Here is a 20,760-nt window from a genome sequence, read left to right on the forward strand (position 1 = left end):
GGGCGCCACCACCCGGAAGCCAGCCGGAGATGGCGGGACGAGAAAACGAGCGCAGGATTAGAAAAGAGACAAGAGACAAAAGATGGGATCAGGAGGACAAACAGCCTTGAAGAGCTGTTGCGCTTTATTCAACAGGCATTTCTCTTTATATGCTTTTCTAAGTGCAAGTCTAAACAAAGGGTTATTAATTCTGTATAAGCAGCTGGATGCGTGGGTTTACAGGAATAGCACACACTCCCAAGTTCTCAGGAATGCTCCAAGGTCAGAAGTCTAGACTTCTTCAAAAATATCTCCAGCTATTTTCAAAACAATTCTCTTTGATCTCATGAAGCTTCGTCAGCTGGGTGTAGCTGGACGAGAGCTGCGCCCCCTAGGGGACCCCTGCGTTCAGGGCAGCTCCCTGTTTCCAACAGTGATTTATCAGTTTCCCTCAGCAGCTGTTCCTCCTCTCCCCTCATCATAGCAGATGGCAAATCTACAAAGTTTGTATTGATCTTCATCATGATATCTAACCTACTAGAGCTTCCCCACATTCCAGGGTGTTTTTGCAGTTTTCATCTCATGTTTAAGAGTTGAAGAGCAGTCTCAGGAAAATATTTTTCTTCACTGGTGGTTACATGTAACTATCCTATTTACCCTTTTGATGAAGTGTTTTCTAAATGTAGCACCTTCAGCTTGCCTTCATTCTTATATGTAATGTTACAGTTACATCCCAGCCCTAAAAACTTTTGTTTTTATTTATTTAAATTTGATAAAGAAACAATGCTGATTTAAAGTCTTAGTCTTATTTTTATTGGCTTTTCTTTAGAAATCAGATTGCGTATATTAAAAAATTAATCATGCCAGCATATTTCGGTATACAATGATTCCTCTGTGTACAGTACATAGCAATTAATTGAAGTATTGGAGGGCAGACTTTGGGAGCCTTTGGGAGGCTGCAGGGTGGAGTGAAAAAAATCTGCTTGAAAAAAATTTGACTGAAGATATAGATGTCAGAGGTTGATGGAGAAAGACAGCTGAAAACCATTCTCGATAGTATTCATAGCAGGCTAACCTTACCCAGTGAGGGTTCTGATGTCCTTTCCTATTCATCATACCCACACTGGGGAAAGGACCTGAAACTTGGTTGAAGACTATGTTGAAAAAAGTGTTATCACTTTAAGAAGAAATGGGATCCAGCAAGGTTTTCAGGAAAACACATTCATTGAATTTTACTTAGTAAGCTCCTTAGAGATTATCTTAACAGTAAGTGCTAAATAAAGGGGAAAGATTTTTTTGTTGTTACTGTTTTTAAGTAGAAATTGATGACCAAAGCAATGAAGTGACTTTCCCAGGTCTTAAGTCTTGCTGCCAGGGCTTGACCTACGACTATTGATTGTGGGGTGAAGTTTTGCACAGGTCCCTGTGGATTCTCAAAGCCATTTGGCTGTGTGTCTGGCAGTACTTTTATCTTTGCAACATTTTGCAATGCATAGACTGTCCCATCTGTTGTTCACAGTCCAGCGATTCTTCTTTTTTGTTTGTATATTTACAACTGCCAGTAGAACAAATTACATTAGCATTCTTTGCCAAATAATGTTACCACTGTAAATATGTGATATGAGACCTCCCAGAAGTTCCCCCCCCCCGCTTTTTTTTTAATCGAAACATAATTGTATGTATCTGTGGGGTGCAGAGTTGAATATCTGTACATGTGTGCAATATGTGGTGCTCAAGCCAGGATACTTAGGGGCCGGCCCGGTGGCGCACTGGATAGTGTGCCGCTTGGGAAGCGCGGCGGCGCTCCCGCCCGAGGGTTCGGATCCCACATACAGACCGGTTCCCGCTCACTGGCTGAGCGAGGCGCGGGGGCAACACCGAGGGTTGCGGTCCCGTTGCCGGTCCCGGTCCCGTTGCCAGTCCCGGTCCGGTGCGGGGGCGACACTGAGGGTTGCGATCCGTTGCCGGACACGGAAAAAGAAAAAAAAAAAAAAAAAAAAAAAAAAACCAGGATACTTAGTATCTTCAACATTATACAATGTAATCATTTTTCACAACCTTCACCAGTTTCTTGCTAACACCTCCCTACCCAACCTCAGTTCCATTCTCTTCTTTTGAAAGTTCAACGTATTATTGTGATTGTCCTTCCTACGTTCCTCCCATTCTTCTATCCTTCCATCTTTCTATCCATCCTTTTCTTCCTTCCTTCCTTCCTTTTAGCTTCAACTTATGAGTGAGGACATGTGGTATTTCTCTTTCTGTGCCTGGAACATGGATGAACTTAGAGAAAATTATGTTAAGTGAAATAAGCCAAAAATTCCTTTTTGAGAGCCAAGCTTAGGCATGGTGACTTCTTGCTGTATTTTGTCATTTCTGTAAAACAAGTTCAAATGAAGAATATCTGAAAATAAGTGTAAGGAGTGAAGCAAAGTAATGAATTTTGAGTTAGCTGTCCCTCTTTAGAAAGAATAACATATCTTGTGTCTGTGTGACTGCCTTTCTTGGCATTAGTGTTCTACACTCAATTAAAATATTTATTAAGATAGATAACTTCAGGAAAGGTTCATCACATTTTTTACTTGGAAAAACACTTCCTAAAAAGCTGTGTTGTCATACTTTTTAATATATGAAAACATGAGTAAGCTGGTGTATCATTAGATAGGCCAGAAATTTTCTTGTTTTTCATCTCTGTTGCCCACAGTATAGGGACATAAATAAAATCTTCATCTTGCATTTGGAGGAAATGATGTGAGTTAAAATATTATGGCCATGGCATTGTGACATATATTGCTATTAGAGTATGATTTAGAGCTGTACTGTCCAGTATTACAGCTACTGACTACAAGTGGTTCTTAAGCACCTGAAATCTGGTTAGTCCAAATTGAGTTGTGTTGTGAGTACACACCAGATTTTGAAGACTTATTATGAAAAAATATCTCATTGACACTTAAAAAAAATTGATTATTTTTATTTTTATTTTTTTAAATTGATTGTTTTTAAATCACAAAATCCATGTTGAAATGACAGTGCTTTTTATCTATTAGTTTAAATATATTATTAAAATTAATTTAAATTTATTAAGTTAATGTTACTATGAAAAAATTTAGAATTACATATGTGGCTTTTATTATATTTCTGTTGGACAGCACTGATAGAGTATAAAATGAGTGCTAAGATTACCAATTTAATATTCTCTGACTTGTACAGTATGAAATACAAAGACATAGGGTACAAGAAAATTATGATCCAGCATTTACAGATTACTTATTTAAATTTGTTAGTATTTTAGAAACTAGCAAGTATTCCCAACAGCTGTTAAAGGTAGTGTTTCCTTTCTGTTTTCTTTTTCTTTTTTGCTGCTGGCCAGTATAGGGATTGAACCCTGGACCTTGGTGTTATCAGAACCACACTCTAACCAACTGAGCTAACAGGCCAGCTAGTATACAGGGTTTTAAACAATTGCTTCTGGGCTATCACTGTGCAGACTTATGGCTCAGTGCCAGCTATAGGCACTACCTGCATTGCCACTACACTAATGTGAAGAGCAGGTTGAAGAGGAATCCCAGGAGCCTGTGGAGTGTGCAGCACTGAGGAGGAAGGATGTGGAAACCCCAAGCCAGAATAACAGGATGGTCTCCTGAGAGTAGGTTTCCTGAGGGTTGTTTCTGAAAGGCTTTGGTGAGCTCCAGGTCTTCCTTCTCTGTTTTGCTAGATGATGCACATGTGGCTTGGGTAAATTTGACCCAAGTGTGTTTTAGAGTTCAGAAGTGACTGAAAATCACTAAATAGGTGGATTCATGAGGCAGCAAGGGGTTAAAAGACTTTATTAGGTTTTGTTAAGTAAACAGAAGATAACATGTGAAGCAAGAACTGCTTATAACCTTCATTTTACACCCAAGAGCAAGTCAGAAGAGAGATGTGGAGGGAATCTTGCCTATTAAGATTTATGACTACCTGTTTCCTTGCTCTTCAAAGGTCTTCTCATTTGGATACCCACGGAGAATTTAAGTCATTTTAGGAGTTTGACCAATAGCTAGATAAGATGTACCTGGTTTTTTACCTTTAATATTTTAAAACATCTTTATTTTCTTGTTATGTTGTGTGTTCTTTCATGTTTGAGTTGGGGTCATATATTCATTGGATTTTGGATCACAGTTCTGTTTTGATTTTGTAGATTTACTCCTCAGCATCAGAAGTTATGCATATAATGATGTAAAAATCTAATTTTTTGTTTGGTTAATTGATAATTTTGTAATAAACATGTTGTGTATTGACAGGGCATAGTTTTAAAAAGGAACATTTTCATTGGTTATAGATTTTATAGTCATGAAACAATTATGGGTAGATAATCAGATAATGAAGTGGTTAATAGAAACCAATATACTATAGATCACCAAAATTATGACTGCAGCAAAATATAATTAACACCATAACTTGAATGTAGTTTTTATGGGGGAATGACCTTATGAATAGTAACAGTTCTAAGTGGTATGTGAAAATGCTGGTTACTACCACATGCCAGTTGATGTGGTGGAAAAATCAGATTTTTTGCTAAATATTTTAGCGAGGATTTTTATATGCTGGAGGGTGGTAACTATTGGCTTATATGTTTTTTTTCCTTTCCTTTTAGAATATGGTTTCTAGTTTTAGGGTTTCTGAACTGCAAGTGTTACTAGGCTTTGCTGGACGGAATAAAAGTGGACGCAAGCATGACCTCCTGATGAGGGCACTGCATTTATTGAAGAGCGGCTGCAGCCCTGCGGTTCAGATTAAAATCCGAGAATTGTATAGACGCCGATATCCACGGACTCTGGAAGGCCTTTCTGACTTGTCTGCAATCAAATCATCAGTTTTCAGTCTGGATGGTGGCTCATCACCAGTAGAGCCTGACTTGGCTGTGGCTGGAATCCACTCGTTGCCTTCCACTTCAATTACACCTCACTCACCGTCCTCTCCTGTTGGTTCTGTGCTGCTTCAGGATACTAAGCCCACATTTGAGATGCAGCAGCCATCTCCCCCAATTCCTCCTGTCCATCCTGATGTGCAGTTAAAAAACCTGCCCTTTTATGACGTCCTTGATGTTCTCATCAAGCCCACAAGTTTAGGTAAGTTTCTTCTGGACAAGAGAGTAAATAAAGCAAGAGGCCTTAATCTATTGACTAATGATTTGCTATTAATATTACAAAATTGAGGCATTAATGCCAAATGTTTAAATGTGAATATAAAAAAAATTGAGCAACCATGACTAAAATCCAATTTAAAACTTATTTCACATCATTCAAGTGTTCTTTTCCTTCAATTTTTTTATTGTAGTAAAACACACATGACATAAAATCTACCATCTTGGCCATTCTTAAGCATATGGTTCAGTGGTATTAAATACATTCATTGTGTTGTGCAGCCATCACCACCATCCATCTCTACAACTCTTCATCTTTTGAGACAGAAACTCTTTACCCATCAAACTGTGACTCCCCATTCCCCCTCCCCCTGTCCCCTGGTAATCCCCATTCTACTTTCTGTGTCTATGAATTTGACTTCTCTAAGTACCTCATATAAGTGGAATCATGTAGTATTTATGGTTTTGTGACTGGCTTATTTCACTTGGTGTAATGTTCTCAAGGTTCTTCTATGTTGTAACTTATGTCAGAATTTCCTTTGTTTTCAAGGCTATACATTTAAAAGAAAAACAGTAGTCTTTTACCCCATTCCACTACCCACCCTTCAGTCTCACTTCCTAGAGGCAACAACCATCATTATTTTAGCTGTTTTTTCTGATACTTAGTTCCACGTTTCTGTGGTATAGTATAGTACATCCATCAGCAGACACTTGATTAGCTTTGAGTTAACTTGGGTTGCTTTCACATTTTAGCTGTTGTAAGTAATCTGCCATGAGCATGGGTGTATAAATATTTCTTTGACACCCTGCTTTTAATTCTTCTGGCTGTATATCTAGAAGTGAAATTGCTGGATTACATGATAATTCTACTTTTAATATTTTGAGGAATCATCACACAGTTTTCCATAGCAGCTGCATCATTTTACATTTCCACCAGCAGGGCACAGTGGTTTCAGTTTCTCCACATCCTCACCAACACGTTATTTTTTGTTTCTTTTTTTGTTTTTGTTTTCGAAAGTAGCCATCCTAATGGGTGTGAGGTAGTTTTGATTTGTTTTTCTGTAGTGATTGGGATGTTGAGCATCTTCTTGTGCGTATTCATCATTTGTATATCTTTGGAAAAATGTCTAAGTCCTTTGCCTGTTTTTCAATTGGGTTTTTTGTTGTTGTTGAGTTTTAGTAGTTCTCGATATATTCTGGATATAATCCCTTATCATATATATGATTTGCAAATATTTTCTCCCATTTTGTGGATTGCCTCTTTTACTCTGTTTATAGTGTCTTCTGATGTAAAATTAAAAACATTTTTATGAAGTCCAGTTTGTCTATTTTTTCTTTTGTTGCCTGTGCCTTTAGTGTCATATACAAGAAGTCATTGCCAAATCCTGTGTTGTGAAGCTTTTGCCCTGTGTTTTCCTCTAAGAGTTTTATAGTTTTAGGTCTTACATTTAGGTCTGATCTATTTCGAGTTAATTTTTGTATATGGTGTTAGGGTAAAGGTCTGCCTTTATTTTTCTGTGTGTGGATATCCAGTTTTTCCAGCACCATTTGTTGAAAAGACTATCCTTTTTTCATTGAAATGGTACCCTTGTCAAAAATCATTTGACCCTAAATGCAAGGGTTTATTTCTGGGCTCTCTTTTCTATTCCATTGGTTTAGATAGATGTCTGCCTTTATGCTGGTGCTGCACTGTTTTGATTACTGTAGCTATGTAGTGAGTTTTGAAAGCAGGAAGTGTGAGTTCTCTGGCTTTGTTCTTTTTCAGGATTGTTTTGGCTGTTCAGGGTCTTTTGAGACTCTATACGAATTTTAGAATGGGCCTTTCTGTCTCTGGAAAAACAAAATATTGTGACTTTGAGATGGATTGCACTGAATCTATAGATTACTTTAGGTGGTATTGACATTTTAACAACATGAAGTCTTTCAGTCCATGAACATGGGATGTATTTCCATTTTTAAAATATCTTTAAGTTTTTTCAGCATTGTTTTGTAGTTTTCAAGTCTTCACCTCCTTGGTTAAGTTAATTCTGAAGTATTTCATTCTTTTTGATGTTATTGTAAATACAATTGTTTTTATAATTTCCATTTTGCATTGTTCATCATTAGTATATAGAAATACAACTGATTTGGGCCGAGACCGTGGCGCACTTGGGAGAGTGCGGTGCTGGGAGCACAGCAGCGCTCCCGTCGCGGGTTTAGATCCTATATAGGGATAGCCGGTGCGCTCACTGGCTGAGCGCGGTGCGGCGGTCTCAAAAAGGACAAAAAAAAAAAGAAAAAAAGAAATACAACTGATTTTTACATGTTGAGTTCATATCCTGCTACTTTCCTGAGTTCATTTGTTAGTACTAACCGTTTTTTCTGTGGAACCTTTAGGACTTACTACATAGAAGATCATATTTTCTGCCAACAGAGATAATTTTATTTTTTTCCAAATTGTATGCCTTTTATTTCTTTTTCTTGTGTAATTGCTCTGGTTAGAGTGTCCTTGAGCATTCTTCTTGTGGATTAGAACTCAGGTTGCTTTTGTGTGAATGGCGACAGACAAATCTTATTTATTGCCTGTGATTTCGTGTTTTGATAATTTTAATACTTTTACAAAGATACTTGGTTTCAGTTTAGCATAGCTTTTAAACTTATTTTTTTTCTAAAGTGGCACAGGGCATTTGACATATGTTTAACATCCATCACCTGCTCAGAAAATTTAAGAAATTTTACTGAAAATTGATACATGTGACACATTTTTACCTAGCTTGATGACTTCTGGGTTGTTATGGCACAATTCTTATTTCCTAATGAAATAATTTAGAGAGGTATTTGGGTTTTTTGATAAAATAAATTATTTGGGAAATAGCATTTCATACTTAATCTGGAGTATTGTTTTCTTTTCTATCTTCAGAAAACCCTTTTTGTTTCAAGTCATTTGAAAACTCCCTTAAATATATCAATGTGCTTTTTTCCTTTCATATACGATCATGCCATATTTGTCTTGGTTGAGTCAGAAGAAAGATGTAAGGGACAAGACTGGTTAATGGGGGTTGGTATGGCCTGATATGTGGCAGGCCAAGGTGGCTATTTTTTTTTTCTTCATTTATGTTTTAGCAAAACTGAACCAAGCAAGTAGAGTAATGCATTTTATCACTTCATTACATTCATTCTGAAATAAGGATTCTATTTGTTCACATTTTATTATTTGTTTGTACAGAATCCTATGAATAGAATTATTGGATCAAGGAGTAAGATCATTTTAGACTCTTGGTAACATAATGCCAAATTAGCTTTCAGAATAGATTGCCTGTTTAAATTCCACAAGCAAAGTGAGAGAATGTCTTTCTCATTGAACTTTACATCTTGCCTTTATTCGTTGGTATTAAAAATGAATCTTTGCATTTTTAGGTTAAAACTTCTACCAGTTTAAATTTTTCATTTTTAAGATTAATAATAACAGGAGCAAATATTTTCAATGTTTATTTTACCCAGTTGTTTTTCTTTTATGGTTTTACTTTCATCTTTAACCTTTTTAAAATAGGCCAGTTAATGTGGTTAAAATATTTCCATAATTTATTTTCTGTTATCTTCTGTTATCATGGTTTTTGATTATACCCAATCAATGCACAGTATCATGGTTCATTTACATGTTTCTCAGCAATTACTGCAAGTTATTCTCTTGCATATATTTTGAGAAAAATTCAGGCTAGTGATATGCTTAGGTAACCCTACCTCATGGGACTCCTCAGGAATTTAGTTAAGTAGAGGACAGAGAGGATAAGAAAGTCTGTAGGGTAGTGGTTACAGAGGAAAGTATTTCAGAGAAATGGTTGACTGCCTGGAAAGATGACTTGGGACCTAGAGAAGATGCAGCAATGTGTCTTTTCTCTATGCCTTAGCATCAGTGGTGCTCCAAGAGGTAAACTCTGGAGAGGCTTCTTTTTCTTTCCTTACTTTCCTGGTTAGGTCAGAAATAGAAATAAGAATATTCTTGCTTTCCCATATTCATCATAGAGTTTCTCTTTCATTAACCTCAATGGGGTTAAAGGACTGTAGTATGCTGTTTATAAATTTACTAAAATAAAACTTTTATATTTGGTGTTCAGATAACTGTCTCATTTGACTTAGGTAAAATAATGCCAGAGGTATTATGTGCGAAGAGTGGCTAAGAAAACCTGCATTTTTCTCATAGCTTAAATTAGAAGGCAAGAAATACACGTAGCCTCATGGCTTATAAACTTTTTACCCTTGAACTAAAAACTATTCGTGTGGAAATACACGTAGCCTCATGGCTTATAGACTTTTACTCTTGAACTGAAAACTATTGATGTGTTTTTCAGGAGTCACACCTATCAGTGTTATTTATAAACATTTCTTTATCCTGTCTTCCCTAAAGAGAAAAAGAAATGATTTCCTTGGTGTGTAAAGTCTTATATGATGTCAGATTGATTAAAAAATGATCTAAGAAATTATCTCTTAGACTTTGAGGTAGAAAGTTAAAACATTTAGTAAAATATCATATAGTTTGCTAAGTAAAAGTGGAAAAAATGTAATTATTTCCATGGATCTTTAATTGAATATTTTTAGGGTCACAACATCTAAGACAATGTAATTACATTCAGAAGTTTCTTTATTTTTAAATGATTTGGTATTATGGTGTTGAAAATATTTTTAAAATAAAAATTCAGTGATAATACATTTATTTAGAACACTGCTATGAAGAAACTGTTTATATTTGGGAACTGAGAACCAAAAATCCTCGGGAGTCAAAAGAGATATTACCAAATCTATGTTTCCAAGTATATATTCTTAACATTTTCAGGTCAGGCTATGAATTCTTGATTTATATATAGTTGATTAGATGATTTCTAAGCCATCAACATATTGTTGAATAGGAATTAATTGACAAGAAGGGAGAAACTGGAAGAGCTATGGTAGGAAAATCAGACATGGGCTTATAAAGTGTCATTCCAAAACCTGTTGGAATTTTGAAACCTATTAGAGCCCTATATAATTCTCCATTGTTGAGGGAATTGCTGTTAAAGCGTAGCACATTTATTGTTCTAAAAAAAACCCCGAAATCATGATAAGTATATTCTGCTTAAGAAGATGCATTATTTTGTGGTTTTGCAGTATGGAATTATTCCTATTCAAAATAATTTAAAAATTTTTGGCATTTGAATTGGCAAGCTAATATCTAGAAAATATGGGTGTATGTGATAATCCTAAAGAAAGTTCTCTGTAGCTAAGGTTTTACTGTAACTAATGAATAATCCCCTAATTTAAAAACAAACTAACAAGAATCTCTTTTCTAGTCTCCTCCCTTAAATAGCTATTATGATTTGCTTTCACAGGCAGTCTTTTTCTCTTCAATTTTTTTTTCAAGATAATTTCTTTTAAATGTGAAATTCTTTGGGAATTTTCTGTTTTAAAAATTTGTCTGTATTCTATTTGTACAAAACAATGTATATATAAAACACATTAAGTTATAAAGAATTTCAAAGGAACGTTACTGTGAAACTACTGCCCAGTTGCAGAAAAAGGAACACTGCCATGCTTTAAAGCCATCTCCTTGCTTTCTCCTTTCTGAGTTAAATCTTTAATCCTGAATTTTGTTTTCCTCTCCTTTGCTTGTTTTACCATGTATGTATATGTGTAAAAAAGGTTTAGTTGGCTTGCTTTTGAAACTGATGTAGTGATATTCTTTCTATGTATGTATTCTGTGCTAGCTCATTTTGTTCACTGTTTATATTTATCATAAATGTTGATATGCCTAGCTGTTTGGTGTTCTGTGAAATATCTTCAGAGTTCTGTGAGCCTTTGATTCCTTAATTTCTTCATTGTTCTTTTCAGGTTACAAAAGTAATCAATGCTTGTAATTGAAAATTCAAACATCATAGAACTGTAATAGAAAGCCCATAATTTCTTTTATTACTTTGAGTCATATCAATAGTTAACTGTTTCTCTGCATATATTGTCATGTTTTTTCTCTTCTTATTTAAAAAGACTTTTCCAGCCATAGAGCTGCTGTGTCACCTTTCTGGTGGAGAGAAAGGGTCACTGTTCTATTTATAATCTCTGTAAATAGTGCCTTCTAGGGTTTTGCACCATCACAATCTTTGTTAACAGTACTTCTTGGAAATATATTGCAGATTTTTAGATTATAGATCTGTTATTTCGTTGATGTACCATAACTAAATCAGTATTCTGTCGATGTATGTTTTTGGTTTTTTATTATTCATTCCGAAGTATTTTAGTGTATAGTATGTGTCAGGCACCATTCTTGCAATCTTGCAGATATTGATTGCAGCTGTGAGCATCTTTGCATATGTTTCTGAATACTTATGCACACATTTATGAAGGATAAACTTCTAGATGTGAAGTTGGGTCAAAGAATAAGAATATTTAATATTTTTATATTTAACTTTTGGAGGGAAATTTGGCAGTAGCTTTGAAAGCATTGTATCAATTTATACTCCAGTAGTGTATGAATGTATTGTTCCCTATACCGTCATCAGCATTGTATTAATTGGTCTTTTAATCTTTGCTAATCTTAAAGGTGAAGAATTAATGAAGTTCAGTTCCTTTTCATATCCTTAAATTTCTGAATATTAGGATGTACTCGTTAAACTTCTAGATACAATTAAACAGGTTTAAAGTGATATGCACATTAATGTTAAAGCCATTAAAATAGAATCTTCTAAAGAATTTGGATAAATTCAGGCAAAATATGTATTTTTATTAACTCAGTTAATAAGCATATAATGAGGACTTAATTTGGATATGGCCATGTAATCTAATTGTGGAGAAGCGAGAAGTATGAGATGGGCTTTAGGGAGTTTGCTATCTAGTTAAGGAGGTAATGTTAACATTAGGAAAAAATAGTAAGCGGGTATGTGCTTGTATGATCGGCACTATATTGTGCATATAAAGTTCAAATATTGCATTGGCCTAATGAATGGGGAAGTCAGTCAGAGTTTCTTGTAGTGAGACTTTGAGGGAGCTTTGAAGAATGAATGTGCCTACTTTGGTTTTGTTTTGTTTTTTGGTGGCTGTCTAGTACAAGAATCTAACCGTGAACCTTGGTGTTTTAACCACCACACTCTAAGCACCTGAGCTAACTGTCCAGCCTTGAATGAGCCTCCTTTGGATTGGTGGAGTTCATAGGAGAAGAAATAAGGGGAGTATTGTGAAGTAGTCACAGCAGTAGAAATTAAAATGGTACAATTGTGGGACCTTACAAAGAAGAAACTGCTTTGAATAGAGTAAGCCCTGGGTAGCTTGAGAAATGTAGGTTTGCTAGGAAAGAGGTGAGGCCATTGTTACAGAGGATCATGTAGATAAGGAGTTAGACTTGGATCGTTCAGAGGTAGGACACTGTTGAGCCTTTTTGAGAAAGGATCACGTTTGTGAAAGTGATGCTAAAGAAGACAGACTCCACACATGTTCTGGTGTAAGACTGGCAGAGGGGCATGGCTGCTACTTCATTTGTAAAAGGTAATAATAGGCTTTAAATAGGGTGATGGTAGTGAAAATGGAGAGGAAGCAGCAGATAAGAAAATTTTAGAAAACAGGACTTAATGACCAATTGTGTGTGTGTGTGTATATATATATATATATATATATATATATATAGGGGGGATAAAGAAGAGGACTGAGGTGAAGAAAATAAATGGTATAGTGATTGGACAGTTGGTAACTATTCTCCTTTTTCATAATTACAGTTAACTGTTTTATGAGAAGCATGAAACCATGGTACTTTGCCCTCCCCAAGTGATCTTTGCTGTATTTAAAAAAAAGGGTTTTAGTATTAAACATCACTGGTGATTATATGGTGATAACTTCTGTATAGGTGAAATTCCTTCAAATAGCTTAGGTTTGCTATATTCAGTTTAAATGTCATTAAATTAGAAAAACCTTGGTGTGTGTACAGGAGGATTATAATTTTTAAAAATGTTCACATAAGGCAGTGTTCAGTGATAACTATACTTGTAAACAATTGAATAGTGCTATATAGATACAATTCAGTCAAGTGTTTTTGAAAGCATTCTGTGTGCCTCTTAGTTCCTAGGTGTCAAGAAACACATTATCAAAAATGTACCAGTTTGCTAATGTAGAAAGGAGCCTGTATTTATTTCTTCTGTTATAACTGTATAAGAATGTTAGCTTTTTGTATATTTTTAATTATTCAAGTTTGAGAGTCAACTCCTCTTTTACTTTAAACATTTTTAAAATTTAAAATGTTATTTTTTCCACAATTTTTTTTTTTTATTGTGGTAAAATACACATAACATAAAACATACCATCCGGACCATTTTTAAGTTCAGTGATATTAAGTATATTCATATTGCTCTGCCTGGAAGCAGGCAAGCATCAGAGCATGCCTTGGGGGCCTAGGTAGGAGCTGAGGGCAGAATCCCCCACCTGGAAGCAGGCGAGTAGCACAATGAAAACACTACTTCTGTGTGGGTGGCCCACCACAACCACAGCTACCACAAAAGTGTCTTGACACCACAGCAGTAGCCGCAGCCACTGTGCAGGTGGCCCACCAGACACTCTACTGCATTGACACAAGGAGTGTCACCAGGAGAAACTGGAAACAGAAGAGGACCTCTTTCTCCTCAAACCCCTCTCCAGAGTAATAGAAGAAGCAACTGCTCTACCAGATGACCAGACGTCAATGTAGAGATACTAGAAATATGAAAACCCAAGAAAATATTGACATCACCATAAGAATACAGTAATTGTCAAATACCAGATCCTACAGAGCAGGAAACCCTTGAAATGATTGAAAAGGAATTCCAAGCAGCAATCTTAAGGAAACTCACTGAGATATGAGAAGACACAGTTGGACAACTTACTGAAACAAGAAAAAAAATCCAGGATATGAAAGAGGAAATTTACAAAGAGATTAATACCTTAAAAAAGAATGTAGCAGAGCTCATGGAATTGAAAGATTCACTCAACAAAATAAAAAACACAACTGAGGGCTTAAGAAGTAGGCTAGAGCAAGCAGAAGAAAGAATTTCTGATCTTGAAGATAGTCTTCTCGAAATAACCCAGGTGGACAAAAAAAATGGAAAAAGTTTTAAAAAATGAAGAAAATCTAAGGTAGCAGATAATCTTAAGCACACAAACATTCATATCATGGGTGTTCCAGAAGGGGAGGAGAAAGGAAAAGGCATGGAAAACCCATTCAGTGGAATAATAACCAAAAACTTCCCAGGTATAACGAGAGACACAGACATTCAAATCCAGGAGACTCAAAGATCCCCAAACAGATTCAACCCCAGAAGATCCTCTCTATGACACATTATAGTAAAACTGGCAAAACTCAAAGACAGAGAGAATCTTAAGAGAAGCAAGAGAAAAACATCAAGTCACGTATGAGGGAGCCCCTATCAGACTAATAGCAGACTTCTCAACAGAAACTGTACAGGCCAGTAGAAAACGGGATTATATATTCAAAATACAAGAGAAAGAAACTGCCTGCCAGCCAAGGATCCTGTACCTAGCAAGGCCATCCTTCAGAAATGAGGGAAAATAGTATACATTTTTGAAACAAACAAAAACTGTGTGAGTTCATCACCACATGACCAGCCCTGCAAGAAATCCTCAAGTGAGTCTTGCATAAAGAAACTGAAAAATGGTAATCACTCATCTTACCAGCTATCAAACTTTCTGTTTTTGTCATTATTCAGTCTTGGTAGGTGGCATGTTTCTAGAAATCTGTTCATTTCATCTAGATGATCTGATGTGTTGACCAACAGTTATTCATAGTATTCTCTTATAACCCTTTTGATTTCTGTAAATTTGATTGTAATGACCCCTCTTTCATTTCTGATTTTAGTTATTTGAATCTTATCTCTTTTTTCTTATTCCACCTAGGCAGAGATTTGTCAATTTTGTAGATCTCATCAAAGTACCAACTTTTGGTTTCATTGATTTCCTCTATTTTTTTTTCTATTTCTTTTATCTGTGTTCTTATTTTTATTATGTACTCCCTCTGCTAGGTCTGGGCTTGGTTTGCTCTTCATTTTCTAGTTTCCCAAGATGTAAAGGTGACTGTTGATCTGAGGTCTTTCTTTTTTTATTAATGTATGTATGTCCATTAAATAATTTCCCTTTTAACAACAACAACAACAACAAAACATTTATTTAAAAAGTGCTGCTATTGCTGCCGCTTTCCAGAAGAGAAAGCAGAGTCCCAGAGAGAGAGGATGACTCACTCAGGACCACACAGCTGGTAAAAGGGGGAGCTGGGACTGGGAATCTCTCCTACAAAGTTGGCATCCTCAGCTGTAGGGCTGGTGACCTCTCCTAGTCTCCAAGCTCAAGAAAAGCCTGGAGAAAGCACACACACGTGGGGACTGGATTACCTCGTTTTGTTTATTTGTATTTATAAATATGGATTAATTTTGTAATTGAGTTATGAAAAAAAATAATTATATTCATATTGTGCAACCATCATCATTATCCATCTCTAAAACTCTTTTCATCTTGCAGAACCAAAGCTCTATACCCATTTAAACACCAACTCTCCATTTGCCCTCCCCCCAGCTCCTGGCAACCACCATTCTACTTTCTGTCTCTATGATTTTGGTAAAAGCACTTTATATAAGTTAAGTCATATAGTATTTGTCTTTTTCTGACTAGCTTATTTCAATTAGCATAATGTCATCAAGGCACATATGTCAGAATTTCCTTCCTTTGTAAGGCTGAGTGATATTCTGTTGTCTGTGTATGCCACATTTTGATTATACATTTATCCATAGATGGACACTTGGGTTCCTTCCGTGTCTTAGCTTTTGTGAATAATGTGCTGTGAACAGTAGTGTACAAATCTTTCTTCAAGATGCTGTTTTTAATTCTTTTGAGTTTATACCTAGAAGTGGAATTGCTGGGTTACATGTTAGTTTTGTTTTTAATTTTTTGAGGATGTATCATACTGTTTTCCACAGCAGCTGCACCATTTTTCATTCCCACTAGCAGTGTACAAGTGTTCCAATTTCTCCATATCCTAGGTAACACTTTGGTTTTTTTGATAGTAGCCATCCTGATGGGTGTGAAGTGGTGTCTCATTGCAGTTTTGATTTACATTTTTCTAATGTTTAATGATGATGAGCATCTTTTTGTTTGCTTATTGGCCATTTGTAAACAGTAGGACCACTGTATCCATGGGTTCCTCATCCGTGGACTCAACCGACTGCAGATGGAAAATATTTGGGAAAAAATAGTTGCATCTGTATTGAACATGTACAGACTTTTTTTCAATTGTCGTTATTCCCTTAACAATACAGTATAACAAATATTTACATAGCATTTACATTGTATTAGGTATTAGAAGTAGTCTAGAAATGACTTAAAGTATATGGGAGGGTATGCGTAGGTTATATACAAATACTACACCATTTTATATATGGGAATTGAGCATCCAAATTTGGAGCAGGGTGGTCTAGAACTGATCCCCCATGGATACTGAGGGATGACTGTATATTTCTATTGAAGTTTTTTCCCCCATTTTTTAATCAGGTTGTTTGTTTTTTTGTTGTTGAGTTTTAGGAGTTCTGTCCCCACCTCACTCCCTTTGTGAAGTAGAGATAAAATGGAAGAAGGAGTATTCTTTTGTTGGTGGTGATTCAGTAATTGGTAGGTGATGAGAACCAAATAGCTCAGGGTCCTAGATATGCAGTGATAAACTGTTTCATTCGTTATCACTTTGTGAATTAGTGTATATCAGAGTAGGCTGAGTCATGGTAATCCACAAAGCTACCTATAAAACCTCTTGGTTTATCTCTTCCCTGAGTTGGTCATGTTATAAGCAAGCTACTGTTAACCTAGCCACTAACTGCTAGGAAGTATTCTTGACCAAAATATTAACCAGTTTATCAAAAAGTGTCAATATAATACCTCCAGAGGGTGAGGGGACTTGGCACGTTTCATGTTTTATTAATATTTAACATTTAGGCATATTAAAATATTAATTTTCTACCTAAATGTCTTTTTATGAAAACAAAATCATTATTATAAAATAGCTACCAAAATGAATCTGCTGGACTGTATTACTTTTGTCCTCTGAAATTTTGATATTTTTGTTAACAGACTTTTTTTTTTTTTTGTCTTTTGTCTTTTGTCTTTTTCCGTGTCCAGCAACGGATCGCAACCCTCAGTGTTGCCCCCGTACCGGACCGGGGACCGGCAACGGGATCGCAAACCTCAGTGTTGCTCCCGCGCCTCGCTCAGCCAGTGAGCGGGAACCGGTCCGTATGTGGGATCCGAACCCTCGGGCGGGAGCGCCGCCGCGCTTCCCAAGCGGCGCACTATCCAGTGCGCCAGCGGGCCGGCCCTTGTAAACAGACTTTTGATGAGGACTTCTAGAACTGAAAATATAGTACATATGAATAATGTCGATGTTTTCAGAATGCTTTCACATATGTTAGTGCATTTGATCAACAAAACAGTCTTAAAAAGGCAAACGAGGAAAGCATTATTCCCATTTTAATTGAGGAGTAAAGAAAGTGTTGGAAATCTTATCTGAATTTTCTGAATAACTTGGATAGTTATCAGTAGGGCTAAGGCTAAGATACACAAATATTATACTCTGGTACAGTTAAGTTTAAAAACTAATAAAAAGATAGAAGAGAATTAACATTCATTCACAAATCTAGAGTAGTCATAACTATAATATCATGCCATCAGTTAGTAATTATAAATGAATCTGAATCTAATTATAATTTGGAATTTATAAAATTAATTATGCTAAAATTACTTCATGAAATTATAGCATTGTTTTACCTACTATTGCTGTATAATATGCTATTCCAAAACCTACAGGTGTAAACAGTCATTTTATTATGCCTGTTGATTCTCTGGGTCAGGAATGTGGAAGGGTAGACTATGGATGGCTTGTCTGTATCCAAAGATGTCTGGGATCTTAGCTGAGAAGACTTAAATGCTGGGGTGAGTTGATGGCTAGAAGCTTGGATCACTTGGAGGTATCTTCACTGACATGTCTAGCAGCTATGCCACCTGATGTCTTGGACTCAGCTGTTGTCTGGAATACCTATATGTGGCTTCTTCATTTGGTCTGGTTTGGAGAGATCTGGGTTCCAAGTCTGAGTCCTCATAGAGCAAGGAAGATGTGCATAGCACTTCTGTGATGTAGCCTTGCAAGTTGTATAGTATCACACCATACCCTGTTGGTTGAAGCAGTCACAGGGGGCCATTTGGTTTCAAAGGGAAGTTTTCACTACTCAATTGGAAGAGTGTCCAGGTTACATTATAAAAAGGACATGATGGGAGATATTGTGGCCATATTTGTGAATAAAGCAAATGTACTTCACAGGGCCTGGTTTTCCAAAGCCTTGCAGTTTCAAATATTGACCTTGCAAAGGACAGGAAATTTTCCCCAGGCTATATAGTCTCTTGTAAGATTTGTAACACAGCAAGGTTGCTGGCTCAAAGACAGGTTACTGATTGATATGTAAAAATACTGGTAAATTGCTGTAAGAAGAGAATGTTTGCTAAGATCAAGCTTTTGTTGGTGGATCAACTTAACTTCTTGAAAATTGTATTATGGAATGCTTATTGTTAAACTTGGTAAACTATACTTAGCAGAAACACCACCTATGTTCTCTTCCTATAACTTCCTGGTCTGGAGAATAAATGTGAGAAGAGAACCCCAATTCATGGTTAATTTCCCAAATGGAAGGAATGCCTCTATCTTGAGAGTTCTGGGAGATTAACCCCTTTTCGGGGCTTCTCACTGCTCAGAAGAGATGGGCTTTGAGTAATCTTTGGCAGCTCTGTCACCCAGGGGAAAAAGGGTAACAAATCCATGGGAGGCAAAGCAACAATATTTGGAGAACAGTATCTACATTATGAAGGATTGTTGAAAAAGGAAAGGGTTTGAATAAAGCCATATCTAATTTATGTTCTTGAGTCCTGGTCTTTTTCCTTTCATGATGCTTTGCCTCACACGGGGTGATGGAGACGCAAAGGATTACATCTAGGTCCTATGAAATACGTTTGCTTTATACTCCACACTTTCATTTGCTGTTGTTAACATAAAAGCATTCTGTGCAAAGTTGGTTTTCTGATCCCAAACTATAGACACTAATGGGGAGAAACCTTCATGTTTCCACTTTACATCCTGCCATTTTTTCTTGTCATCTGTATTAAAATGACAGTTTAACTAATTGACATAGCTTACATTAAGAATAGTGTACTTTTGGCTTCTATTATATCATAAAATTGACTTATCTAAAAATTGTCAGTAAGCATCAATACAAATTAGATCTTATTAGCATATGCAGTATTATTTGTTTGCTGTAAGTTCCTAGAGTCCAGTTATGGAATATAGTGATGAAACATTCAGTATTCCATAGAAACAAGGTAGTTGTTTGGGATTATAGTCTGGAATTTGGCAGCAAATAAATGATAGGTAAAGCCAAAAGTATGTCAGAAAACAGCAAAAATATGTGTATTATGATATAAGCTATTAACATTAAGCTGCAAGTTCTATAAATTGTATATATATGGTGCATATGCTGATTATGGAAGCACTTCAGTTCATGTTTTGTGGGAACATTTCTGGGTAGGTTAGCTCCAGCCATGCAGACAGGGTCTCAAATATTGCTGTTTATCCTGGTGAATTCCCCATGGGTCTTGTGCTCAGCTTTGGAGGTATAGAAATACCTACCATTTTTAGGTGGGTATCTATCTCTATGGAGATTTATCTTAATCACACTTACCAGAATGAAGCTAGAAACACAGTTATTGAGCAGATAATTTTATTTTTCCACCTCCTCCATCCTTTTTACTGCTGTCAGATCTTTACTTATTCTTATGTTATAGACTCTGCCTTTCCGTGCCATTACTTTTACTTTTAACAGTTATCTTTTTAAGGAAATCACAAGAAAAAAACAGCATATTATTTTACTTTTACCACTTACTTGCTGTTTGTGGTGATTTTTATTCCCAGAGATCTAGTTTTAAATTTGCATTTTTTAATCCTGGTAATTTTCTTTTTACATTTCTAGTAATGCATGTCTGCTGTCAACAAGTTCTCTTTTATCTGGGAAGTTATTATTTCTCTGTTTATGAATAGTATTAAATTTTTGTTTGGCTGTTTTTTCCTGTCACCAATTTACAGATGTCTTAAGGTGTACCTTGCTTATGATGAGAAGTCAGCCTAAACTTACATTGTTGTTCCCCTGTATGTAATGTTTCTTTTTTCTCTGGTTCCTTTCAAGATTTTATAGTCATTGGTTTTCAGTAGTTTGATTATGATGTGATGAGGTAGTTTTTTTTTTGTAGTATTTTGCTTGGGATTTAATCTATAACCCCCCCCCCCCTCAAAGTTATGGATAAGTCTTTCATTATTTCTGCAAGTATTTTTTTAATTCCCCGTTTTCACTCTTTTCCTTTTGGAACTCCATTTGTACATACGTTAGACCTTTGGAGGCTTTTGGCTGGAGAGACTCTGCTCATGCCAATAACTAAGACTGAAAATTCAGTGAGTTCACTTAAAATCTTAAAATATAGGTTATTGAATTTGACAATTAAGAGGCTATTGGTGATCTTAGCCACAGAAAAAGAGTGGAAATTTGAATCCATATGAGAAAGAAAATGTTGAGGAGAGAATAGAACTGAAGAAATGGAGAGACTTACAG

The 20,760-nt window shown here is 36.0% G+C and overlaps 1 protein-coding gene across 7 annotated transcripts in view; it reads left to right on the top strand.

Moving 5' to 3' along the window:
• PIAS2 (protein inhibitor of activated STAT, 2) overlaps positions 1 to 20,760 on the top strand; it is a 123,135-nt gene that overhangs the window by 22,203 nt on the left and 80,172 nt on the right. For 4 of the 7 annotated variants that reach the window (XM_008582615.1, XM_008582616.1, XM_008582613.1 and 1 more), the window contains exon 1: positions 4,403 to 5,084. In XM_008582615.1, the coding sequence (XP_008580837.1) occupies positions 4,613 to 5,084 (472 nt within the window). In that variant the 5' untranslated portion in view covers positions 4,403 to 4,612. Of the gene's footprint in view, positions 1 to 4,402; positions 5,085 to 20,760 lie in introns of those variants that run through there. The other 3 variants (XM_008582610.1, XM_008582612.1, XM_008582611.1) reach the window with 1 other exon arrangement.

This window comes from Galeopterus variegatus, unplaced genomic scaffold, assembly GCF_000696425.1.
Source record: "Galeopterus variegatus unplaced genomic scaffold, G_variegatus-3.0.2 Scaffold2681, whole genome shotgun sequence".
In the NCBI taxonomy this organism is placed as follows: domain Eukaryota; kingdom Metazoa; phylum Chordata; class Mammalia; order Dermoptera; family Cynocephalidae; genus Galeopterus; species Galeopterus variegatus.